At 40.1% G+C, this 27,429-nt stretch overlaps 3 protein-coding genes across 3 annotated transcripts; 2 read left to right on the top strand and 1 right to left on the bottom strand.

The window, feature by feature from the left end:
- Positions 1–15: 15 nt before the first annotated feature.
- LOC308364267 (solute carrier family 35 member D2-like protein) lies at positions 16–4,863 on the top strand. Its single transcript, XM_080837333.1, has 13 exons — positions 16–782; positions 1,145–1,178; positions 1,254–1,340; positions 1,863–1,930; positions 2,396–2,467; positions 2,573–2,641; positions 2,778–2,880; positions 3,238–3,330; positions 3,425–3,492; positions 3,978–4,056; positions 4,148–4,230; positions 4,360–4,418; positions 4,753–4,863. Exons 1-13 carry the CDS (start codon positions 685–687, stop codon positions 4,761–4,763), a joined length of 924 nt encoding a protein of 307 aa, XP_080693459.1. The 5' UTR covers positions 16–684; the 3' UTR covers positions 4,764–4,863.
- A 1,381-nt stretch (positions 4,864–6,244) lies between these two features.
- Positions 6,245–11,253, bottom strand: mier1b (mesoderm induction early response 1b, transcriptional regulator). Its single transcript, XM_080837322.1, has 11 exons — positions 11,123–11,253; positions 10,666–10,860; positions 10,269–10,389; positions 9,948–10,012; positions 9,793–9,865; positions 9,416–9,567; positions 8,875–8,956; positions 8,595–8,689; positions 8,306–8,433; positions 7,953–8,080; positions 6,245–7,578 (listed from the first exon to the last, which is right to left on the bottom strand). Exons 1-11 carry the CDS (start codon positions 11,219–11,221, stop codon positions 7,292–7,294), a joined length of 1,425 nt encoding a protein of 474 aa, XP_080693448.1. The 5' UTR covers positions 11,222–11,253; the 3' UTR covers positions 6,245–7,291.
- Positions 11,254–13,890: 2,637 nt separating this feature from the next.
- LOC308364485 (putative G-protein coupled receptor 141) lies at positions 13,891–20,800 on the top strand (the record flags this gene model as incomplete). The annotated part of the gene is made up of 3 exons (XM_080837619.1): positions 13,891–13,902; positions 15,064–15,170; positions 19,906–20,800. The coding sequence occupies 3 exons, from the start codon at positions 13,891–13,893 to the stop codon at positions 20,798–20,800; spliced, it is 1,014 nt and encodes a 337-aa protein (XP_080693745.1).
- Between the last annotated feature and the right edge of the window lie 6,629 nt (positions 20,801–27,429).

The following is a 27,429-nucleotide window of genomic DNA, read 5'->3' as shown; positions in this document are numbered from 1 at the left end:
AAACAATTGGTTGTTTCCTCCTTGCCATCATCTGTTTCATTTGAAGTAGCTGTTTTCTTTTCTAATAGTTTCATCTGCCTGGCTGAGATGTGTTATTTTACATCTGCTTCACTGTTAAGTTGGATGCTTTTGTCTAACCGTGTGGTGGTTTAATAAGAAATAGCCACGCTCTTCAGGGATACCAAGGTACACGCTTTTATGTCCTGACGCTAGCTTGAAACGAATTTAATTTACCTCAATGCACTTGTGTTGGTCAAGCTCACCGTTCCTCACACCAAGTCAGCATCGACAACTGGTAACAACTTAGTCAGTATCCACTTTACCCCTTGACAACTCTATTGTTCATGGTTTTTGAGGCAGATTAGTGCAAGGCTGAATTCTTAACGGTGTGATTCCAATGAAGGTGCGTAGCTATTTGTAACTCCCAAGAAATAATACACTATTACAAACGGCAGTCTGTCCAAACCCACCGAAATCATACGGAGCTAGAGTAATGGCTCGACCGCTTCAGATCACATGGGCCGACACGTCACTTTTGAACCAATGGTGTTCAACTGGAGGCCAAATTCGTACGGTCTGAAGTCGAATATTGTTGCGGAAGTTAACCACATTGAGGCATAGACAGTAGGGTGGAAGTAGACATATATAGCTAATGTAGTTTTTGGATGTAAATGCTCCTCCACCATGACGTCTGTTTTCCAAAAACTTGCTGCAGCTGGGTTTTATGGAATAAGCTCGTTTCTTATTGTTGTCGTGAACAAAAGCGTTCTGACATATTACAGGTAAAAGGGTTTGTAGTGAGAGACGTATGACTGGTCTGTTATGCAGTAGTGGCCATAGTTGTACCAAGATTTTGCGTTGCAGTTACATTTTATGTTGACTTTTCTATTAGTGTAATTCGCCCATAATGTTCTGCTGCTTTTGTAATAAGCCCTCAATAAAACTACTTTTACTGGGCCGTAGTGAAATCCCACAGCCTAGAACCTTTTAAGATGTCGTGAATGACGCGGTAAAGGTAGTCTTGGAAGGTGTACCACGGAGTAGCCTACCAGTCTTAATATCAATAAGCATATTCAAATAGAATTAGCAATTAGAGGCGAATTGGTATGAACGTCTTTACACAGAAAATATGTTTATGTTGCAGATTTCCCTCGTCGCTATGTGTGGGAATTGGACAGGTCAGTAGGCCACTGGTCAGCAAACTTATCTTTGACATCAAAACCGCAGAATTTATAAGATTTTTTGTTTTATAGATGCTGGCCACTGTTATTGTGTTGTGGATGGGAAAGACTCTCAAACTAATACATTTTCCTGACTTTGATAAAAGCATACCAGGCAAGGTGAGTGACAATTGCTTAGGCCTACTAAACGTGGTGTTTGAACCAATGGTTTGGACATATTCTATGATCAGATTTAAAAAGATGCAATATCCTATTGATTTAATGTCATAGTAGTCTGCTATACACTCATGTAGGATGTCATCATGTTATGGTTTTCCACTGTTTCCCCGAAGTTATTGTTTGTCATCATTGCATATATGAAATGTAGTTGGTGTTTGTTACCGAATGTATCTGTACAGGCTACTACTTCTAGGTTGTCAAAGTGCAGTTATATTCTAATATAACCAGTCGTCAGAGAATCAACCCGGTAGACATGTGGAGATCAAATCACTGATGTCATAGGCCTGCATAGACCTATGTTTGAACAGAAATGCTGGTATAATCTTTGTTGCGAAATCTGATATGCAGTGTGGCAGAATAGAATTTTTGTCTGATGGCAAGAGTTAAATGTGACACCTGTGTTCGATTTCACAATGCATAAAACATGGATAGTTTTTTAATAAGTAATTATTTTTCATGCAGACATTTCCTCTACCACTCCTTTATGTTGGTAATCAAATAACAGGACTGTTTGGGACAAAACAACTGAAGTAAGAAATATACTAAATCACCCACTATTTGGCTACTGCTACACCACACACAATGTAATACCATATAAAAAGCATGTTTAGAAGGTATGTCGTTTCATGGACTAGCATTTGCGCCTGTAAGGCAGAACAGTTTTCCCGTTAATATTATGCCTTATACTGTACATTCATATCTGTTTTTGAATAATTTGGGCTGTAAAGGTGTAGTCATTCAGAACCAACAACCTCTAAAAACTCTTTAAGTAGTCATACAGTGTATTGGCAGGCCATTATTATTATCTAGGGTGTAAGATATATACTTGACTGCAGTCAGGTTTATTAACTAGACTTGGGAGTGTTAGAAGAATGAAAATACTGTTAATGTCATTGTGAGTCCAAGTTTTACAAAAGTGGACAGAGACCCATTCCTGAAATCGTTTGTTACTTACTTGGCTGACTTTGTTCTCATCCATTCCCTTTGTCTCCCAGTCTTCCAATGTTCACGGTACTCAGAAGATTCTCAATTCTATTTACTATGCTGGCAGAGGGAATTCTGCTTAAGTATGTTTCTAATGTATATCAGTATTAACCTCAAAGTTACATATCAAAGTCAACAAAACAGAAAATAAACTAATCACCAAGTAACATATATTTTTATGCTTTCAGAAAGACATTTTCTCAGCCTATTCAGTTAACAGTATTTGCCATGATTTTTGGAGCTTTAGTTGCTGCAAGGTATGATTTTCCCCCTGTTTGTGAATATCAATGAAATATGTTTAGTCTTAGTCTTAGCCATAGACTGTAATATTTAGATAGCTCACCAACAAGGAGAGCTTTGTGGAATAACTCTGAAATGGTCTGTGTGTTGCAGCTCTGACTTGGCCTTTGACCTACAAGGCTACGCATTTATATCAGTCAACAATGTATTGACCGCAGCTAATGGGGCATATATGAAGCAAAAGCTTGACTCCAGGGTTTGTGGATTTGTTTTTCTAAATGTTATGATCATAGAACTCTTCCCAGGCATGTTTCTGTGTCTTAATCATTGGACTTTCTTAATATTGATGTTTCCTTAGCGTTTGCTAAAATAAAAAAGGCAAAATAACTGTGTGCGCAGACAGAGTGCATGGGCTTATAAAAAAATACTGCCTTGTAAATTCATAATTTCATTGTTTTTGTAGGCATAGAAGCATTTTAACAATCTCTACCAGAGATTTGCATAATGTAGTAAAATATAACAAAAAATTATGACAATCTGATGTTTGGATGTTTGCTTGTTTTTTTTTAATACATACAAATGTCTCACTCCATATTGTAAATGTCTCACTCAGGAACTGGGCAAGTATGGGCTTCTATATTACAATGCCCTGTTCATGATAATTCCCACTACTGTTTTTGCATTTTTAACTGGGGACATGCAAAAGGTAAGACTGCTTGTGCGTTTGTTTATTTGACTTTCTTTGACATTGTATGCTTTTGTTACCTGAATATCATCTTTTTACTATAAACCTTTTTCAGGCACTGGACTATGAAGGCTGGTCAGATATTCTCTTCATTATTCAGTTTACACTGACATCTGTTATGGGGTAAAAGTTTTTTTTTCAGCAGTGCATTTTATATTAGCATATTAATTGTGTTTTGCTTTATGTATGAGGCTGAATGCATATTTGTTCTTACTGTACTCTATGCTGTATTGAAATTAATTGAATTAAGCTCAAGAGATGTTCAAATTAGTAGCAACCCCTGACCACCTCTCATTATTAAACTGAAGTCAGTCCTGTTACCCAGATGAGTTAGCAATTCTTCTTAGCACAATACACCCCTAAGAGCTCAATGCTTACTTAATGGCATAACAAGAGCCTTTTGTTCCTTTTAACACACCACACCCAGTAGTTTGTAGAAAGGGCAAATACATTTTACTGGTCAAATGAGGAGTGTTCACTCTCTGAAGTAATAGCCTGTATGTAAGTCTGCATGAAGTAATAACTTCTGGTGTGTGTTTTTTGTCAAATGTGTCGAGTTGCCATGTTTTTGTACCCTCCTACAAAAAAAATCTTTTTCAATATTTTAGGTTCATTTTAATGTATTCCATTGTGCTCTGTACACAATACAATTCTGCACTGACAACCACTATTGTGGGCTGCATCAAAGTAAGTAGAAAATATGAATACTGATGGAAACAAATACTTTAAGCACTTGAATAGCATGCCTAATAATATCACTTTACTTTTTCTACCACAGAATATTTTGGTTACATACATTGGGATGTCCTTTGGTGGAGATTACATCTTTACATGGGTGAACTTCATTGGATTAAATATTAGGTAAAGATGATTTCAGATACTGTTTTTAGTGAAATTTGTATTTAGCTCACCATATTTGGTCAAGAAGGACAACTGTGAACATGCTGTCCTGTCTTTTAGGGTTTAATGTATTGATATTTTATTCGACAGTATTGCTGGCAGTTTAGTGTACTCCTACATCACCTTCACAAAGGAACAAGAACAGAAAAGTAAGTTCCCTGCCAATAGTTATACTAAGACAGTCACATGGAATGGGCCCCAGAAACTTGTTAAAATTCCATTCTGGAGTTGAGAAACCTGAAGTAAATGTGGTCACTAGAAATACAACCGAGATTGTGAACACTTCACATAAGTCAAAGTTGTAGTAAATGCACTTTTGGTACTGTACATTTCAGAGTAGGATTAGTAAGCGTACATCTGTATTAGTGGCCAAGGGGTCCCCTCCTGTAAAGTGGCTTGTGATTGAATCGAATGAGACCCAACTTATCACTCTTCAGAAACCATTTTTATTTGTCTCTGCTTAAATATATATTTTCCCCTCAGAAAAATCTTAAGAAGATTCTCAAGTGTGGTTAAAGTTGGAATACCTGTGAGTGTCCATCACCATGAAGAGCAACACAAAAACATTTAGAAGAAAATTGCTGAGGCATTTGATTTATGTTTTACAACTAAATTCACAGATGTGGGTTCAGGGATGAACGGTTGAGTTTGTTTTTGAACTCTTTTTATGTCAACACAATCCATGTTTTATCTTCAACATTTAAATAATTTTAGTTTTGTGTATATGTGGACTTATAATGATGTTGATAATATTACATTCCTTGACCTTGTATTTTTACAAAACATTCTAAAGAGGTATAGCTAATGGGGCTAACATACTGCCGGAAGTTATAGTTCCTCAACCTAAACATGATTCAAATGGTTAAAATCACATTGAAGACAGAGCTGTAATTTCTATTGATTCATTGGTAGATGTGTGGTTATCCAAATAAATGTTTGATATATGTGTTCTTTTATTTTGAATATAAATATATATGAATTATGTGTACTTGGAAACCGAAGATGCTTTTTAGGAAAAGCGACATTACGCTTGAAAATGATTCATCGGTACACGAGGAATATTATCAAGGATTGCAGGTGAATATTTTCACAATAGCAAAACACTGGTTACAACTGACCAAAAGGTACGGATTCTTACAACAATGTGAAGAGTCGTGACATGCATTTTTTGTGGTTCTAAAATGTACCTCTGAACATTTGAGGGGGGGAAAACATTTTGTACAATTTACTAACAATGCAGATTCAAACTGATAATTTGTGCTTTTGGATTTAATGGTGACTAAATCTTCTCACTTCCTTGTAAGTAATTTCTCAACAATCAACAAAATGCAGCAACGTTATTTTTTTAAAACAGTCAATATGAAAATTCCAAATTCTCTAAAGGACACAGGTCATAATATTAATGTGGCAGGATCAATGTCATTATAACTTATCCAGGATTTCCATTTTCATAGCATTCCTTCTCTTACTTTGGCAATAAGCATCAAAATTAGCTGTTACAGTCCTGTTCTATTATTGACTACACAACTGATAAAATGTCACACACATTGTCTGGTCTTCAGCTGTATTTCTGATTCGTCCATTACATTCATGTTACCCACATATGTAATTCTAACTGACCTTCCTGGAAAACCTTTTTTATTAGTATGATCAATGGTAAAATCCAAGAACATGTACAGTACATTACTGATGTCAAAATGGAGAAAGGAAATGGAACTTTGACATTCACAGTTTTAACAAACAGAAGCAGAGCTGGCTGTACAACTGAAAAATATTTTTTAGGTTTCAATATTAGAATTCAATCAGAGAATTTAGTATGAAACTCTCACAATTATAATTTTATTCCACAGTATTGCCGGCAGTCTAGTACTCCTAGATCGCCTCCACCAAGGACCAAGAACAACAAAGCAAGTCACTGGGACTTACAGAACATACTTTGAAGAGACAGGTTCAAATTCAAATGTAAAGTCTGTAGGAGAAATAATCAACTTTACATTAGGCCAATTTGTCCATAATTTGGCCAACATTTTTAACTGCAATAAATGCTCAGACCATACAGGCCCACTAGGCATACACTAATGCATACATTCTGCAATAGGGAAATGCCCAACATTCAGCCATCTCTGTTTCACTGAGGGAATATCTCGTGTAAAGATCCAGTTTGCCGTTAAGCACATGAAAATGTCCTTTCTTGATGATGGATTTTGTGGTCTTACACAGGAATTTAGACAAAAGACAACGGATAGATTTACAGTGTGGTTATCAAAAGAGAGCTGTACAGGTTAAGAAATCTATACAAACTTTACATGTCAAATACATGATATACATGCTTTTCTTACACAACGAAATGAGTGTTGGAAAAAGCCCAAGGAAACGTAGAATATTAAAAAATAGAGCTAGTGTGCTGACTATGGTGTTTGATAAGAGACATCACTGATGTCAAATGCTGCCCAACAAACCTATGGGATCTCCCCACTGGCTTATTTAAAAACAAAATGGGTTGCAGCTCTCGCCTCCTTAAATTATTGTTATAAACTACTGTAATTGTATTCACCAACATGATTTCACCCATTTCATTCTGAAAATGAACACAAAAAGAAAAGTGCATCTTCATTTGCCTGAACTCCCCACAGTTAAACCCCAGTAGCAGAGTCAAGTTAACCTAACAAATGTCACTCCCATTCCCCTTCCCTACTTAAAATGGCTTTGACAGCAATTTAACCACTTAGATACTTTTATAGAAAATATAAATATATATAGTTAAAAAAATATTACAGACAATTTGCCATACAAACATTGTAAATAACCTTTTTTTCTTCCCGTGTAGACAGTCCCTGGAAGAGAGGGGCAGAATGATATAAACAATCTGGAGTGTTGATGTGAGGATGCCTCAGTCCTCTCCACTGTTTGTTTTGCTTGAGGGGTGGGGGGCACTGTGCTGGGTACAATCAAGAGTGCTGCCTGCCATCTTGGCTACGGATTTGGTCTAGAATTTGGGGTGTGTGTGTGTGTGTGTGTGGCTTCAGTCCTCCTTCGCCCGGGAGGCCTCCAGCTCAGCCAGAGGCTCCCCATCAGTCCGGCACTTCTTGGCGAGTGGCTCGTACACTTGGCAGTCGTTATGGAGCCCCGCCGCCCCGTTGCCATTGGAACTGGGCGTCTCTGTGAGGTCACAGCCGTTGGAGTCCTGGGCTGAGGTGGAGTGCATGTAGGCAGGGCCATTCGACTGGACTGGACCCTCACTCTTCACCTGACCCACCCCACACAGGAGCTGTGAAGATGGGTACGACCCAGCACCAATGCTGTTTACGCCTGCAAGCATCAGCAGAGGAATGCGTTAAGTACTAGAACCATTTTATGCGTTAAGTACTAGAACCATTTTACAACCATTACTTCAGCACAGGTAATGAATTAAAAGACTTAGCAAATATAACTTCATGCCTAATGGCCAATGGAAGATTTAGTCAAGGCCCCAATATAGTGCTCGAGATGGAGATTGAGAAACCTGCATTCATCCGAATCAATCCTTCCATTCTGTAGTGGACATACAACAAATTCGTTCTTTCTGAATCAAACAGAGCAAAGAGATTCTTAGGAGATTCTCCGACAGGCAATCAGCACAGGCCTGGGTGTGTCAGGTTTCTGGGAGCTGGGATAGTGGATGAGACGATAGGGTCTGTCCTCACCGTTGTGGTTGAGCCCCTCTTCCCGCTCGGAGTGGCTGGTGCTGCTGCTGGAGGCAGTTGGAGGCGGTGAGGCCGCCCTGCTGGAGGAGGCACTCTCCGTCTCGTCCAGGAGACGATCCATATAATCTCTGCAGAAACAGCAGCCGCAGCAGATGAACACACACCCAACATACCAGCCCTGACACTGGCACAACATGGCCATGAATGACCTTCAGTGTAACCACTTTTATCAGTGAAAAGGCCCAAATATGCAAGGCCAATACGTCTTTCGGAAAGGTTTTAAATGTCAGACAAATACTGTTTCAGCACAGATGAAGTACAGTAACAGGGCCGGAGTCTGTGGGTTTACTTACGTCACCCCAGGGTGAAGGTTATATTTCCTTTTTCCAAGTCGGGTCTGCTGCGCAAAGAAATCATACCGCTCAGACTTCTTCCACATGTAATAGAATCCCACACATTCGCCTACGGACCTGGTTCTCACCTGGAGATCCAACGGAGCATAAACAGAAAACTGAAATGGTTATTACAATCCATGCAATCCATGTTGGATTATTTATTTAATAACACAAACCTTTCATTTTTAACACACAATCAAGTAACCACACAAATGTGTAAATATGTAAGACTTAAGAGACTTCTCACCTTATTGGCCTGTATTAAATGAAAATCTTTTCCATAGGCTTTTAAGCCCTGTTCAAAGTTTCTACACTCCTCCTCTGTCCAGACAGACAACTCTTCTGGAAAAAAGATGAAACCATACTTGCATAAAAGCGTACACATTTGGAACATAAGCCACTTCCCAAATTTGTGTTAAAGAGGTTCAAAAATGCTACTTTTGCCTTGTGCTAATGGGGTGTGAGTTAGTTACTTTAAAGACTACTTGCAATTACCAAGAGCATTGGTGTTGTGCATCAGACCTCACCTCGTGCAGCTTTCACATTAAACCTCAGCCTTCTGAGGGCTTCATCAGTATCAAACTCACACTTCACCAACTCATACAGGGCCTGGGGGAAAATAAAGACTCATGAAGATGACTGCCTTCACCTGAAGCATTTCAAATTTATATTTCTGTCCGTTACAATATAATAGTGTGTAGATTGATCAAATGAGTCTGTATCGTCTGCCTCATGCCCTAGTAGATCTACAGTTTAGCTCAGATGCTATTTTAGCCCAGCCTACAGCAGACAGATCTGCATCTGATTTTCAGTGCCAACATTTTCCCAACCCTTGAGCTCCTGCGCAGAGTTGGACTGGGACACTTTAACAACTCTTACTGAACAGCTGGAAACACACTACACATGTGACAAGGACACTGCCGTTTTCATGAAACTTCCTAGATTTTCTCTGGATGATCTAAATGAAGGGTATGCATGGAAATCAAAGAGAAAGTGGACAAAGACATCTTGTGCGTTTTGATTATTCCCAAAGCATGTTACAGATTGCTCTATGATGAATGGTTTTACCTGCTCATTATCTTTGACATGTGATCCTTCAGGGATGGCATCAACTCCCCTCTCGTCTCCAGTCCGTCTTGAAGCCTCGGTTAAAAACTCCACAACTTTGTTTTCCGTAAGAAATTCCGGATTCCACAGTTGCTGATCATCATTTTCATACACTACCAGAAAGAAGCACACACAAAAGGCTTCAGGTATGTGGCTTTTGGATCAATTCTTTGGTGGAGAGTCCAAGGAATAATACTGCCTAAAATACTGCCTGAAAGCTATAAATCGGGAATATGGCTGGAAAGCAGAGGAAAAGTTAGCATCCTCCTGTATTAACAACAAACACAATTAGGAATTTGCTTCATATATCCAGTATGTCCCCCCCTTAATATTCTCACCTTTTTCATTTTCTTGATATTTACACAATCCTGAGGGAGTTTCAGCTTGATACATTGAGCCAACCATGATCTCCTATCAAGACAAACCAACTATTATGATACATTTTACAAGAACAAAAAAATTTAACATACAATTCTGCTGAAACTAAATATACCTTCTTCCAGTCCTCAGAAGGAATGTAATCTTCATCATCTTCCGATTCTTCTTCAACTTCATTATCTGGTTAAACAGTAAAGAAAGCTGGTTAACGCAATTACTGAATGAGACACACACTACTTAAGATGTAGCACAGATGTTGCATTAGAATTATTTAAAAAGTGAAGACGTGTCAGTTCTTCCATGAGCAGGTTACAGTTATATTGTCACAGTTAAGGGTGATTCTTGGACAGCCAACATAAAAAAAATAAACTATTTTAAAGGAGCTTACAACTAAAAAGAATACATGGCAACTATTCTGGTATAATAGCAACCATACTTTCAAAAAACTTCTGGGGACGGATGAGTTCTGAAGTCCCGTGAGATTTGCCAGAACGAGTGCAGCCATCACTGGAGGGCCCATACTCCTCAGCTTGTTCTGCAGAGACGTTCCCTTCCCCCTAAATGTGTACACAATCATTTAAAACTACAGCCAATCTTCACCTTAAATAGTACTCATTCAAAAATGGTAAATCTGTGAACATAATTCTGACTGATAATTCACTGTCTTTATAAGAAACAACATGCAAGGGTAGAACTTAAGAACCATTTCCCCACATTCACTATATTTATAAATTGCATTATAAATACTTGATTGCGGTCTTCCAGATATGTAAACAACATACATGCACAACACCCGGTGAGGCCATGTCAGAGGGAAACATTTGAATGCTGACCTTATTCCTTTTCGACTGTACAGCACCTCTGTTGCTCTCGTCGGCAACTATATCTTCTTCTACTTCTTCATCATCATCTTCATCGTCCTCCTCCTCTTCATCGTCTTCATCTTCCTCCTCGTCCTCCTCTTCCAAGGAAACAGCATTTCCATAACCATAAAGATTTAAGAGATCTTGAATGGGCATTTCTCCCTCCTATTCAAAATATGGACATTATTGTTAAATGTACACATAGTAACAAATCAAATAGCAAAAAAATCCAACATAAAATCAAGAATATCATATTGAAACCAAAAAGATTATAATGAAAACTCAGGTAAATGTTTGAAAAACACTAATTTGTAGTGTAGTGTGATATACAGTTACTTTTATGTGTGTGTTTGTGTATTTCGGTTGGAATATGAGTACTGTTGAATAGATGATGTTCAAGTGTCCATGTCTGCGCTGTGTAACACACCCTGGCTAGGTCCTCTATCTCATTGCTGAAGTTGGTCTCTCCCTCCAGCATCTCCTCCTCCTCGAGTGTCCGTTCATCGTCATAATCATGGACTAACATGTCAGCCGAGGGATTGAAGTCTATGTTATCAGATCCGGTCGAGACTCCTAGAGATGTTAATCTTGTTAACAGTGCACAACGTAACACTTTCATGCAATTACAATGTCACACAATAATTATTTAAAAGGGCACCATAAAAGAGATGCAGCTTACACTCAGTAGGCTACTTATAACATTACCACACGTTTAAATGTCAAAATGTCATATTTACCTGGAATTGAATCCCCACAGGAGGGCTTGGGGGAAAACAAAGAAAAATATTTCAAACTTTCATGTGAATATCAGGTATATACAGCCAAAGAAGTCCGTAAAGTGGTGTCACATATGTAAGCTGCCAAAAAATTACTGGACAATATCAGTGAATTAGCCTCTGTTGTCTCTATCTGTTTCCAAGCTCTAATCACTCCGCTAAACCTCTGGATGGAAGTAAAACTCGAAAAGCGCGCCGTGTAATTTAATGAATCGAGCACTGGGCAACGTTAACCTTTGCAAACTTGACTTATTTAAATAAAACATATGAGGAAAGTTCACTGGGGTGAATCGTTATTGTATGGATGACATGTCTTACTCTAACTAGCCTTACATTTTGATGAACTTCTTGTTTAGTTGATAAGGTCTCACATTAGCTCGCTAGCTGGCGACGTTAATTAAGTCAACTTAGCTAACATAGATAGCTTACTGGCTACGTACAACTAGCTGGCTAGTATGAGCTGACACTCTTTCAATAATAACAGCACAAAGTCACTGTATTCAAATGTCTTAAATATGAAAAAAATAACCGCACAAAAAAGAGGTCAGTCCTATATCTAAGAACAATATCGTAACCTTCCTACGCTCATTCCCGTGCAGCTACGCAACTAGCAGCCTATAATGTTAACTCTGATATCAAATGTAGGTAACGTTAGCAGGCTATGCAAGCTACCCTGGCTGGAATTAGCCAATAAGTTTCCAGAATACAAGGCTAAAACAAATTGAAATATTTCGGGCACACATCAACACGACTCCAAACATTTTACTAACTGTTAACATATTTAATATATTTTCAATGGGAAAAACATAAAAGAACTTCAATTTAGAGAGCATCTTTAAAATTCTCCTCTCACCTCCGCCATATTTGCGATTTTAAAGGGTCACGTTGAGGGGGTCAGTCGTATTTCCCGGATGAACATTCTCCACCCCATAGAATCTACTTCGGTGCTCCACCCACACCTTTCTGATGATCAGTAGGCAACAACACCCAGGTAGGCTTCTGAAAACTTCTGTCTCTCAAATTCTTTAAATTCGTCATGTTATCGACATAAATATGAGCTATGTAGATAGACAAAGGCCTATGCACTAAACAATCTTCATCATTAAAAACAAAACATTTCAAAGAATCATGAATTGTTTTAGTAAAGAGGAGAATTCTTATTATTACTGATCAGTCAGTTTGCGTGCTCACTTTGAATTTAGCTTAGATCACAGAAAGAAAGTCATTCACTTTTATGAGCGTATTTCTGCCTTGGTTCTAACATGAGATAAGGAAAAAAGGATAAAGGAAGAAAACAATGTACCTGTTTTGCATCCATATCTAGGCTATTTAATAATTGCATTTAGCTGCCTGAACACACATAAGAAACTTAAGATTCTATAGTTTAGACATACCATCATATATCATCTCATACACATATAATTCTTATTATTTATGTGTAATCATTATTTGATCCTTTTCCCATATACCTGGACCAGAATGTCCACTGCCAAGGGCTTATCTCATGCAGATCTTTCCATTTCTTTTTATCTGTTCCCATAGTTTTTACAATCATTTTCACACTTGGTTCAATACTGTTATGCGCTTATTTGAAAAGGGACAGTGTACATTGATAAACATTTCCCAGAAAAATGTAAGAGCACCGGAATTAGCTAGGTTAACTAGTTTTCATCCATTGTACTAATACATTTTGCACTACTATTTACAGAAAACACAGAATAATTAATCCAAACTTGAATAAACAGTATTTATAATAATTAACAACTTTTTGCAATTATTAACTATCTACAATGCCATTGTCGTACCAAGCAACAATTCGCAGGTAACAGGAACCACATCCTCCCAGGTCACAGACAACACACAGACTCAGAAATGGTTATGCAATGTGTATTTACTACAAGGAGACAGGACTGTAGACACAGAGCCACTGTTTAAAGAACTCCACTAGGCGATAAGCAGAAACCCTAATGGCCAACCATGAGAGCCTCCCACACAATATCCACACAACAGTAAGATACACGCCTTCCCCCAAAAGGTTTTATCAGTATGCAATACTAAAACCACACCCCACAGATAGTCTCCACAGCAAAGTCCACAGCAATACATAAAGCCACACCAAAGAGGAGGGTCATCCCAATCCAGAAGACAATCCAGACAGCAAGTCGCTATCGGCCAAAGAAAGGTAGTCTTGTAGGCCTTCTCTGTGTAGAGTCTGAAGCACTTCCCTGGCGTCCTCTGGCACACACACACACACACACGCACACACGCACACACACACACATGCACACAGATACGCACAGACACAAGCATGCACACATTCAATTTGTTTCTTAGATCTTAACTAAAGAGTTAGGAAGCAACAGCAACTCCAAACACACGGCAATCAACTCTGAGTCTGCCATCGCCTTGTGTGACGAAGATGTTGCCTTTGGTGACACAGATGCATGTACATTGTTTTTAATGCATGAAAATAACATAAATGCTGGCACATGAAGAGCAGACCATCTTGCTTGTTATAGTAACCCTATGAAAAAACACAGTGGTGGCATGAAACCCAGCTCATGAATTAACCTGAAAAACTAAAAACAGACAAACTGTCTGAGCTGCTCCACTAAACAGCAGGTTTTGACGTTGTCCTGAAACTCCTGGATACACCTCTTTTCACACAGAGCCATTCAGTCTGACCAGTGTCGTGGCAGTGCAGCAGGGGCTGGGACTGAACAGGATGGCGTGATGGAGCGGTACATACTGTATGTATATGCAATGCATACACAGACAACTGTAGCAATGCATACACAGACAACTGTAGCAATGCATACACAGACAACTGTAGCAATGCATACACAGACAACTGTATCAATGCATACACAGACAACTGTAGCCATGCATACACAGACAACTGTAGCAATGCATACACAGACAACTGTATCAATGCATACACAGACAACTGTAGCAATGCATACACAGCCAACTGTAGCAATGCATACACAGACAACTGTAGCATTGCATACACAGACAACTGTAGCAATGCATACACAGACAACTGTAGTAATGCATACACAGACAACTGTAGCAATGCATACACAGATAACTATAGCAATGCATACACAGATAACTGTAGCAATGCATACACAGACAACTGTAGCAATGCATACACAGACAACTGTAGCAATGCATACACAGACAACTGTAGCAATGCATACACAGATAACTATAGCAATGCATACACAGATAACTGTAGCAATGCATACACAGACAACTGTAGCAATGCATACACAGACAACTGTATCAATGCATACACAGATAACTGTAATGCACACACAGGGAACTGTAGCAAAGCACACACAGCACACACAGCACACACAGCACACACAGCACACACAGCACACACAGCACACACAGCACACACAGGGGACTGTAGCAATGCACACACAACTGTGTGTTTTCCAGTGTCAGCAGGGGTGACACCCTTAATTGCACATTTTTGCATAAGATCCAAAGTTCAAGGAAGTATAACAAGAATTTCCTTCGAGGTATTTACCCTGTGACTGACTCAATCACTGCTTCCTGCTTTTCAATATGTGTGAGACAGAGGCAGAAAGAGCATCGATCTACATGTCTAAAAGTGAATATTTATCACGTCGTGCCCACAGAGCTACAAAGTTCTGTTTCATTGGCTGAAAGGACAGCTGCCATGTGGTAAGGACAAACGCAGTTTCTCTCGTTCATATTTCAATTATGCTTTCTATATCTCTATTCGTGTATTACCCCAAATTAGTTGCTAAAAAGGTTTTGTTTTCTTTGAAACGGGACCATGATTCTTACAATAATGTAATACCGGCAATTTGAAGATTTTCCTTCTTGTATGATTCTCCAGAAATGGTCATAGGGGCATTAAAGTGCTCACCACCTGAATTCTCGATGACAGTTCACTGCAGGAGGACATTATTAAGAATACATGTACAATATATATTTATATATCACATATACATTTGAAATTTGTGGATGAACTCCAAAGAAACTGTGGAGCAAAATCCCAATGCTGATGCCATGTGTAGTATAGTGTAGGCTATTTTTTAAGATACATGCCAGAGCTGAAGAGGTTCCAAAAACTTGGGTGGGTACCAGTGGGTACGGTGCTGGGCAGTGAGTAAACCTCACTCAACATCTTAAGAGGTTGTTCACACCTGGTATTACCATTCGTCATGACTCATGAGTAATCCGATCACAAGTGGACAGCTATAGCTTTTATCGTCCTTGCGCACAGCGTCAAGCGCCAAAAGTGAGGTTATATCTGCCATAAACACAAGGTTTAGGATCTGTCCAGTTTAATTCATAAATAAATGTCAGTAATACAGTTTAACTGTCATGTTATATAGGTTATTTCATTGTGCTCTACTTGGCACATTGCCTCTTCTTATCGCTGCTTCCAGCAGTTTATCCACAGATGAATACTGGTACAGTTTAACTGTCATGTACAGTATATTTCGATTTGCTCTAATTCAGCACACGTAACCTATTTTCCGCTGGAACCAAACATCGGTAGTTAATATTTGAATAGCACTGGTATGTGCAGTTGTCATGCCAGCGCTGATCCCTGCTCCCACCACACCCCCCCTTCCTATCTGTTTGCATTTCCTCCTGTGCTCCTGCCCATATTTTTCCGATATTTGTTATCTATTTCGTGTTAACTCCTGGTTTGCCTTATGTTTTCTTACGCTTTGTTCCGTTTTTGTGTCCCTGGTTTTGGCTGTTCTAAATAAACTCCATCATCTAAACGTCTCTGTGTCACCTGAGGTCCCTGACAACAGTGGCTCGTATTACTTTGTTTTAATATTTTGTGATCAAGAAAACTATTTGAAAACATAGTTGATTTTATAGCACAAATCATAGCCTCTTTAATTATGGTTTGAAACGCACATTTTGTTTTGGTTTTAAGAGATATTTTGAACAATAAAGACAGGTAAGCTGAACAGACAGCAGTGTTGCATTGTGTTTATGTCACGATTTGGGACCTCTTGGCCTCTAGAAGCCGCCCAACAAAAAGACTCTTTGCTTGTTATGTACATGTGCTTTTGTTTAAGTCCCGACTCTGTATTCTCTCCATTGTTTTCACCTGCGAGCTGATTGGTCAACAAACTGAGCCCTGGTCTTTTGTCTTGTTCTTTGCTGAGTTCTTGGTGTTTGGTTTTCTGGTTTCTTGTTTCTTGTTTCCTGATCTCAAGGTTTCCTTGTCTCCAGTCGCCAGTTACTAGCCTTGTGTTTTTTGGTTGGTCTTTGTCAGTCCTAGACTCTTGTTTTGCTGAAGTAAGCTTAGTCTGGTTTTTGCCCTCGGATTCTTATTCTAATCTGAGAGTTTCAACCGTTTTTGTGTTTTTGAATTTTTGAATTTTCCCTTTTTGAGAAGAAATCAAAGAGAACATTTTGAACACATCCTGCATTTGGGTCCCACTACCTCCCTCTTGGCTCAGTGAGTTGGTCACTGGATCAGAAAACCAGCGGCCAGGGTTCGATTCCCGAAGCCGCACTGAAAATAGACACAGGCACAATGGACCCAGCAGGTTTGCCTAGCATCTCCCATTCCTTCAAAGCCACCATGGACCTTCAAAGCCACCATCTGGCCCACTGTGACCAAAGGGTGCAACAGCAGGACCACACTCTCTGACCTGACTTCTCGAGCTTCTTAGGCATCCCTTGCCCTTGCTTCTGCAAACATAGCCACCTTTGCTCTTGCTCCTGCGAGCACAACTAACTGCCCCTCCACTGCCCAGTCTCATCATTGTCAGAGCGTAGTGTCCGGGTCAAAGCAGGGCAACTCCAGTGACATGCCTGCAATTCCTAGTGAACCACGCTGCTCCGATGCTGCCAGCCCCAGTGAACCAGGCAGCCTGGATGCCGCAATCCCAGATGCCGCCAGCCCCAGTGAACCAGGCAGCCCGAGGCCGCCAGCCACAGTGAGCCGGGCAGCCCGGATGCCGCAGTCTCAGATGCCCGCAGCCCCAGATGCCCGCAGCCCCAGTGAACCAGACAGCCCGGATGCCGCAGTCCCTGATGCCACCAGCCCCAGTGAACAGGCAGCCCCAGGTGCTGGATACCACAGTCCCAGATGCAGCAAGCCCCAGTGCACCAGGCAGTCCCAGATACCGCCAGCCCCAGTGCACCAGGCAGCCCAGATGCCATCGTAAGCCAGGAGGCCCAGATGGTCAGGTTGTCCAGAGCCCCGGGTTCCTCCAGCTGTCCCACAAATCAGTTTTGAGTTCCAAGCCAGAAGGTTCAATCTGGTCCAGTACTGGCATTCTCCTTCAGTGACCACTGGTCGTCTTTCTTCCAAGCCTCAGCAAGGTGTCGAGAGGTCTTTCCAGTCGTCCCACAAGCCAGTCCCAAGGTCCAAACCAGCCCCAAAAAGGTGTAAGCCAGCCCCGCGAAGGTTGAACCTCGTCCAGAACCGGCACTCTCCTTCAGTGTCTAGTGGTCGTCCATTTACAATACCTGAGCAGAGCCAGACAGCCAAGATGCCACCTTTGCCGCTCCGGCTGGTCTCTCGACGCTTTAGAGGCCGCCTCAAGGATCATCCTGATCGTCCGGGGCACATCAGAAGCCGTTTCTAAAGAAGGAGGTCTTGCCACGATTTGGGACCTCCTGGCCGCCCAATAAAAAGACTCTTGGCTTGTGTGTGTTTGTGTACATGTGCTTTTGTTTAGTCCTGTCTCTGTTTTTCCTCCATATTTTTTCACCTGCTAGCTGATTGGTCATGACCAGTTAGCTAGAGTTCTTATACCTGGTCTTTTGTCCTGTTCTTAGCTGTTTGGTTTTCTGGTTTCTTGTTTCCTGATCTCAATTTCCTTCGCCAGTTACCGGCCTTGAGGTTTTTGAGTAAGTCTTTGTAAGTCCTAGCCTCTTGTTTTGCTAAAGTTAGCTTAGTCTTGTTTTAACCCTTTGTATCTCATTCTAATATTTTGAGCGTTTGAACCATTTTGTAGTGTTTTTGGATTTTCCCTTTTTGCGGAGAAATTAAAGAGAACATTTTGAACACATCCTGCATTTGGGTACTCCTACCTCCTTCTTGGCTCAGTGAGTTGGTCACTGGATCAGAAAACCAGCGGCCAGGGTTTGATTCCCGAAGCCGCACTGACAGTTTATGCATTGATCCGACAGTTAGTTAGTGTATACCTGTAGAGGAACTAATGACACGGTCATGGCAAAAATGGGGAAAATCATATCTTCCACAAAAAAAAAGGTTTTGACATGCATGGGTGCATGTATTTGCAGCTTCCCCCTACTATATACAGTATGAATAGGGTTATTACAACCTACTGACATAAATTGTATTAACTAAACACCCACACGCAGGGCAAGTTGAGGTGCATACGATTGTACCAGGAATACTAGTCTTAACACTAACACCTTGATCACATCCAACTTCGAGTTTGGGACTGGCAACAGGAATGCATCAGCATCTGTCACGCTTTCTTCAATGTAGGACCCAGGGTACACCACACAAGGAACAGAAAACAACGTGTTAACAGTAACGTTACACAAACAACGAGATCGCAAAGGCTAGGTAAAAAACTAGGGGCCTTATTCATTTTTTTGCTTTTTATTGAGGCAGTCTCTGAACTTTTTGATTGCACCTCGCACATTCTTGTCCAAAATACATTTTTCAGAATGTAGGCCTACGCATCAGGGACTATTTCAATCTCAATAAAAAGAACGTTAGATTGTCATGGAATTTAGGTGAGCAAAACGCTTTATTTTTTTACAGGCTTTAAATCACAAAGGCTACCCTGATGTAAAGAACAATACAACAGTCAGTTTGAAGTATGTGGTAGGGCATTTTAAAACAGGTCCAGTACAACAGGCACAACTGCTTTAACCCAACATTTTACCAATTAACATCCGCTCGGCTTTCCAACTTCCGTTTTTGCCGCCAAAAAAGGGCCCCAGGTCATAAATAGAAAAAAATAACAAGTGAACAAGAAACATGTGGGCAGGGACCAATTAACAAGAACAAAGAAACCTTGAAGTAACACAAGGGGCAAGAACAGTGGCACAGAGAACACAGAGACAGGAAAACAAAGGCACGTGACTAGGTAAACAAAGCGCCACATAGACACCAAAATGACCAAAACAAGGAATAGACATAACACATGACAGCATCACTATGGAAGCTACTGTATGTCCTCCATTTGCAACAATCCCATATGAGGAGCGTTTTGAAATAGTCTTATGAAGACAATTCTTTGTGATTAGTGTGATTTAAAATGTCAAGCTATGTGCAAAGTGTTACGACCCACAAAATATTCTAGTATTTTTGAAGACTTTCTAGGTTCTAGATTTTTGTCAGTAATTGGCCCTGAATTGTGAATTGTAAAACAAACAAAAAAACACTTTCACATACATACTCTAATTCCTTAATTTTTTCCATCTTTGACAGTGCAATGAACTCCACCAACACCACTCTGCCAGATGAGTACAGGTACACCTTGCTGTCCATGTACTCTGTGGTCCTTGTTGTCGGCATCTCTGGCATCGCACTCTCGATTGACATCTTGAAGACCAGTGTGCGATCTGTCACAGCCATGGCGGTGCTCAACTTGGTTGTCGTGCACCTAGTGTTCCTGCTGACTGTTCCCTTCCGCATATACTTCTACGCATGGGGCTCCTGGAGTTTAGGACTCGACTTCTGCAAGTTCATCAGCGTGATGATCCACGCCCACATGTACATTGCTTTCATATTCTACGTCATCATCCTGGTTGTGCGGTTCATCACCTTCTTCAGCAAAATGGATAGACTGGAGTACTACAGGAGACTCCATGCTGTCATTGCCAGTCTGACTGTGTGGGTTTTCATCTTGGGGCTGATGATACCTGTGACTGTGACAAAGTATGGTGACGGCACAGACAACACAACCGACACCACCCAGTGCTTTGTATTTGGAGACGCCTTGAATAGCACAGGTGTAGCCGTTATAAACTACCTTATTTGTGCCGTGCTGCTGGTGGTGACTTTTGTCTTGCTGGCTATCCAGCTTTGTATACTGGGGATGATATACAAAAAACATGGCAAGACTGCACTTAATCACCAAGAGTTCTGGGCACAGGTGAAAAGCCTGTGCTTTGTGATGGTCATATTGATTTGCTTTGCCCCTTACCATGCATTCAGGATTTACTATGTGGCAAGTTTTTCGCTTAAGCCGGACGAGTCAAGCCTACTGCAGCAAAAGAATGAGATTTTTTTGGCTGTGACAGCCTTCAGCTCTTCTGACATGCTAATTTTCGTTAGCAGGAAACGTTGGGGCAGCATTCTACCTCAGTGTTGTATTTCCTGATAGTGTGACTGGGATGCATATTTTGTGCCCATCAAAACATATATACAAACAAACTCAAAACAAAAAAATACAGGTGAATTGTGCTGATTTGGAGTGTCAAAAAGTGCAGACTTGCTAACTCAAACATCATGCTTAACTCATCTACATCACCACAGAGCACAACTAGATTTGACCAGAGAAAAAGAGAACAAAATGCTAATACTAAACTAATACTTTAGCAATCGCTTGCAATTATGGCTAGATGCAGACAGATCAAATATGGGATGAGTAGTTAGATGTGTGGGACCATGGTTACCAATGCTGAGAGGTAACCTAAAACTTTGACACGTCTACCTAACTGAAGACTTGTATTTCTAGATTGTATCCTGCCTTTTGGCTCGTAAACACCTGCACTTTATCTTTCTCGTCAACTCCACAGCACATCGATTAGGCCATAAAAGATACAGGGTAAAGGTTTTGCTATACAACTATGAGCACAGTGCTGTTTGCCCAGTTAAAAGTACACACATTTTGCAAACTAACATGTCTTAATTGATAGACATCTAACATGCATTGGCCATTACAAGCCCATCAAAAGCACCTGTCCTGAAAGCTAGGGTAGGCAATTCTGGAGAAACCAACCAGAATTGCTACGGACAGTAGAAGCTCTGTTTGAACAATGTTGTTATAGCCTATATGATCAATCGAAATTGATGACGGTTACAATGAGAAAATGATCAATGGAAAGAATGTGTATTATCAATGGTTACATGTTTACCTCTGTCCAAATCTTTACACTCTATTGGCTCCTCGGGGAAAAAAGCAGCCAAAAGAACTTCTGACATGCAGAGATGCTTGCTATCCGACCTGTAGTAGTTATTGTCCTCATCTGTGCTTTAACAGAGCATTTTTATTGTTGTAAATATCATGTTTAAAGTATTGTCACACAAATGTTTTTGAAATCTACAGTTAGAACAAATGGTTCAATGGTTTAGTGCCATTTTATTAGAGTGATTAACGGTGTTTCATTAAACTTACATGTTTCATTAAAATTACATGTTTTTGTGTGTGATGACTATTACAGTACAATATTATGAAATCATTTGAGTGCTTAACTATCCAATGAATAACACATTTAAACAAAAGGATATGATGGTAAATATTATACACCATTACTGTTACTGGGATTAAATGTTATGGTTAAGATAATTGAACTGTAGACTTGATATAATTTACCCCTTTTTTTAAAAAATTACCAAAATGAAGTACAGATAAGAAGATCCTGAAAGTGGTTGAAGTAGAATAAGTCTGTCTTACACAGGATAGTTGCTGAAACTTTCCCGTAGCTCATAACCAAATATCATTGCTTCGTATTAACATTTTCCCTCCCCACTAACCTCCACTGTAGTGTGCAACTGGTCGTCCCATGCCAGATAACTCATGCGACAGAAAACCATGTCAACCCAGTTGAAGACACAGGTAAATAGCCTCTGTCATTTCATGTTCATTTGGGAAACACCTCTCGTGTCACACTGCCTTCCACTCTGGAAAAGGATAGGACCTAATTGCATATGCCATGGCAATTCCCATCTAGCTGTCAGTGCATGGGGTGTCAAGGGCAAGGTGGCAGTTGCCAAGGACGTGGCCGCTTATCTTCTCTCAGTTTCAGGTCTACCATGATTCGGGTTGGCGTCTGATGATGAGCCTCTGCGACTGGGGCCATTTCCTTCACCTATTCCAGCAAAACATAAAATACAAAACAAGAAAAATGAAGACTACCTGTATATGCTGTGTTTGTTATAATTCCCGCCATGTTATATTAATTAACACATGTAATCAAACAAAAGCATGAAATAAGAACATTTCAGTAAAGCTCAGTTACTCAGTTTCCCTTCACATTTGACCATTTTGGATGAAAAGAGCATTGGTGTGTTGATCCTTTTCAGGTTCAAACAAATCCCATTGACCAAGGAAAAAATGCCACAAGATGATCCCAAATGCAGAGCTATTCCACAGGAACCTACCAGCTTTGCTGACACTGAGGTCTGAGAAGGTGAGGACCAGATCCCTCTGGTCCGAGTCATCTGGGCTCTGGAGGATATCGTGCAGAGCATTTCGTCTGCCAGATCTTCCAGAAGCGAGGAAGTCGGCATATGTCGCTTCAACATCAGTCATATCTGGTTGATGCTCACATGCTGCTTACACTTTCTGTCACAAGAAAACGGCAGAACAGAATGGGTGAAATAATACACCTGAATGAGGAGGAGCTGGGGAAGGAGGATTTAGTGGTCCAGCTTCACAATACTTTCAATTTATATTGTATGTATGCAAAGTGTTGTGGCGTAATTTCTATAGTAATGCACTTCAGTGAGCAAGCTTGATATTTGAATAATTACAACACAAATGACTGGGAGTCAAAAAAGAAGTTACAATAAAGCGTTTTTCTGTAATTACATAGGCCTACACACACACACACACACACACGGTGGTTGTATTCTAACACGGTTGGGAAAGCGTTGTGTTTTTCTCAGGGTGCAGCAGCTCGTAGGACCTTGATGCAACAATTAATAATTTATTCTGATTTGGGCGAAATGTTAATCTCAGATCGGGGTCAGTCTATGGAAATGCGTTCAGGGTAACTTTACGGCTATCCCTCTGCAGATGTAGTTTTCATCAAGCACCTGGAGATAGCTTGGCTGCGCACTGTGAAATATAGGCTAATCACATGGTTGCTCATCATGTTTAACATGGCCGAAACTAGGCAACGTTACTAAAACATTTTTGAGTCTTACCTTATTCTTAGCTTGTTTTACAGGATATTTTGGTAAATCCATCGCTTCCCGTGGTCGTTTCAATAATATATTGCGACTAACTCGATTCTAAATAAAAAAAGATGACTATCGTATGTCTCTTTCACCATCGACCATCAGACATTTATCACTGGGCTAGTGGGCTTCCAAATCAAATACAGCGATAGAATCCGAGTAGGCTCTCTTTTTCCATCATGCAGATTTAAATTATTTAACAGATTAGACCTAGCATAACATCGTCCGCGTATTTCGTGCGACTGCGTAATGGCGGTTTGAGTCTTTTCCCTGGTATCTTAGTCACGGTAAAGAAAATATGCGGAGTCACTGGACAGTGTAGCCTATGTAATCTGAGACACTATACCAAGCACATATTCATTAATTTCATGCTTCGAGACTTGGTCTATGTCTTCGTTGAAAATTAACCCAAACCAGTGTTTAACCAGTATGTCGTGTTTTTACTGACACTAGGCATCCAGGCTTCTGCATAGCTGGCGCAGCGGTTACAAATTAGTCCACTTGCTTCAGAAGCAAAAAGGCGGTTTTTGGGTTAATCGGTCACCACTTTAAAATGCTGACATCATAGATTTAGGCTATTACAGTAAAGGGTGACTCCCTTGAAACCCAATTGTGTTTGATGTTAAATATGCATTTACATGTACTGTCCGGAAGATGGTGCAATGCTGCTGCTTTGTCTGTGAAATGAGTCCCCACAGTAGACCCTTCTCCAAGTAAAGGTCTTTCCTAAATTCTTTCTTTGTGTTGGTTTATTCCTGCCGTCTCTTCCATTTTATTAAAATGTCAATCCTACAACATTGAGTTCTTTGGAATAATGTTATAACCGAACATTCTTTTGACTCGCTTCAAATCAACAAAATCACCTGCATGTGAAAGTGCTCAATGTAGCCTAAATCTGAATAAATGGTTATTTGTCTACTGTAGAAATATTATACAGGAACACATTCTTCCTAATTCAAAATGTCTTCATATAAATTACATCACACATCAGGTAAGCTATTACAGAATGTAAATATTAGTGAAGTAGTAGACCTATGGTTAAATGCTCCAGTTAACCCTGCAAGTCTGGGTTTTTGGTCAGGGTTCAACCAGAGTGTCTTGTGTGCTGAAGCATAGAAAGGGTTCATTTTTCCTTGTGCCATAAGTTTTATTCTATAAATCAGGTTTGAACTGAATAATGCCAACGCAGTAATTAAACACACTGAGATTAATTTATGAGTGTACTTTCAAAACTTTAATGAAATATTTGCAATTATCTTGTCATTGTTCCATTATCCTCAGACAAACTAGCCTGGCTATAGGACTTGAAATGGGGTATGGTTTTTGGAGGGACTAAATCCATGCCCTTTCATTCTCTAATCTCTTGCCAAGGTCACTGTGTGAATGGGTTTCCCTTCAGTCACACAGGGTGAAAATTGATCCACAGTGGAAGCTCTTGGACTCGGAGGGTCGTCTGTTTCAGGCCTGCTCTAGATGGCCAGTGCAGAGGATTAGAGAAGTTTTTTATCAAATAGGGGGCCATTTTGTATGACATCATCACACCATTGTGCTCTGGACTGACATTCAGGAACAAATGAAAATCGTCGGTTGTGTGGTCTCAAAGGATTGTAAGGTTGATAACAGTTCTCTCTTAAATAACTTGCTCAGCTTAAACAAAGTCATGGTGTTTAGTTGCTTAAGTTAAATCCAAATCCAAGATATTGGGTATATTGTTTACTGTTAACTGTTGAATATTATGATGTGACTTTGTTGTAAAAGTAGACCCTGACCCAACCAACATCCATGCTGTTTTTATTTCTAGTGGCCTTTGGGAAGATACAACTTTTAGTCAGTCTTCTTAGTCCTTCCTGATGCTTCAACACAACTTCAGCAATACTCCATTGTGAATTGATGACAATAGCAGAACACCCCTTTGTTAAATATTTGCTAATATTATTCTTTTATTAAGGTTTTCAGTTTGGAGAACCCTTGAGCCCCTATACATGGGCACAACAGGCACATGTAGATCCATGGTACTGTAGGGTCACCATCAAAGAACCTACACATACCTGTCGAACGGATAGGTAGTGTGTCTCAATATTTATCAAGACAAATTGTGTATTGTGTTGGTGCTAATGGTCACATCATTTTGCCAAAACAGTGAGACCACTCAGCCTAAACTTAAACATGTAATTTAAACTGCTGATTCAATCACTTCGAGTGTTGAGCACTGGCTGAAGTTGATAGACCTCCTTGAACACATTAGATTACATTACCTTAGATTTAATGATTGAGAAAAAAAAACTGTCCGTCCCTGATTTAACCAACAGATGTCGCTACGGGCTTTATACCGTCACCGCACCACGATGTCAAATGGGAAGAAAGGATGGTACAGGAGGAGAGTGCAAGCGCTCCTACCTCTGCCTCCGTAGCTGCGCACCGCAGTCATCCGGTTTCGCTCTTGTCCAGCCGTTTTCTTCGGACACTGAACGGATGCTACCTTTCCCGTTCCTCACCATCTTCTAGCCAAGGTTTATAATCCATCCCAGCTACAAGGAATGATTGTCAGCGTTTGTGGTCTTTGAATATTTGGAAGAAATCGAGCGGGGAGTTGACACAACCACGGTTCCCCTGGATATTATTCGGTAAGCGCAATGTCATTCCAGTTGCTTTTCCAGCTGTCATACTCCCCACCTACACCGCAATGTTTAGGCGGTTAAATAGGCTACGGTGGTTATTATTCAACCGTACATTCAAACAAAAGAACAAATTGACTCGTCGGCAAATTTTATAACCTATTCATTTGTATTTTTTTTATTTTAATGCTTAGGGGACCAAGCGATTTGATCCCTGCAGTTGTTGGGCTATAGTATACTGGCTTTAAACTGAAAATGGAATCCATTAGAGACTGATTCTCCATCCAAGGCGGATGCGGGGTTGCATTGGAGAAAAAAAATGTAGTACTTCCCTATTGACCTAAATTTCAGTGATGTATTTTTAAGATTATGCTGGTCGACCACAGACTGCAATTGACTGTTCGTCCTTTGTCTAAAATATGCAACCGCATGTTTGATCCAACGTTTGATGAATATCGTTTATTTTTAATATTTCTTGATCGACGATAACCCACCTGACTTTATAGCTTTCCACACATGAACGATTGATGATAATTTGATGAAATAGAATACAATTGGATGAATTTGATGAAATTATGATTTCAGCGAAAAATAAAGATGTAGGACATGGATTAAGGTACAAGACGATGTTCTGAATAAATAGTCTTTTAATGGAGACCATTATTTAGTACATTAGCCTAACCGTACTGGATACAGGGGAGAAAATGCTACGATTGTTGTGGTTGTTATTTAGCTTTTATTATGGAATGAGCAACTCCTCAATATTTCCCAAAAAGTAGGCATTCGATTTTCCTTGAATATGTCCCTCGCACCAGCTCCGATTGTAGAAGGCCCGGCTACTTTCAGTTGTATACTTCAGTGCTAGATGCTGCTTGATTTTTCTTCAGTTAAGCCTACCCTCTGAAACTGCCAGTTCACCCAAAACAATCCAAAATAACACCAGACCAACACTGTGTACCAATGAAATAGTTGTCTGACAAATCCTGAAGACATCATGATTGATAATTTAATGTGGATTTTGTTGTGATTTTAGTTTTAGGGAATTCAGTTTTGGACTGACAATAAATAAAATAAGAAAATACTGATGCATGCTGTCAAATTAACCCCATGCATTTGGGCCTTGTTAAAACATACGGTTAAACGAGATCATATTTTGTCATGAAAGACAAACTAAAGGAAGCCACACAGAACCTTAGTAAAGGCATGATGT

This window comes from Sprattus sprattus, assembly GCF_963457725.1.
Source record: "Sprattus sprattus genome assembly, chromosome: 4".
In the NCBI taxonomy this organism is placed as follows: domain Eukaryota; kingdom Metazoa; phylum Chordata; class Actinopteri; order Clupeiformes; family Clupeidae; genus Sprattus; species Sprattus sprattus.
The sequence above is the reverse complement of the archived record's forward strand: the minus strand, read 5'-3'. Positions and strand labels throughout refer to the sequence as shown.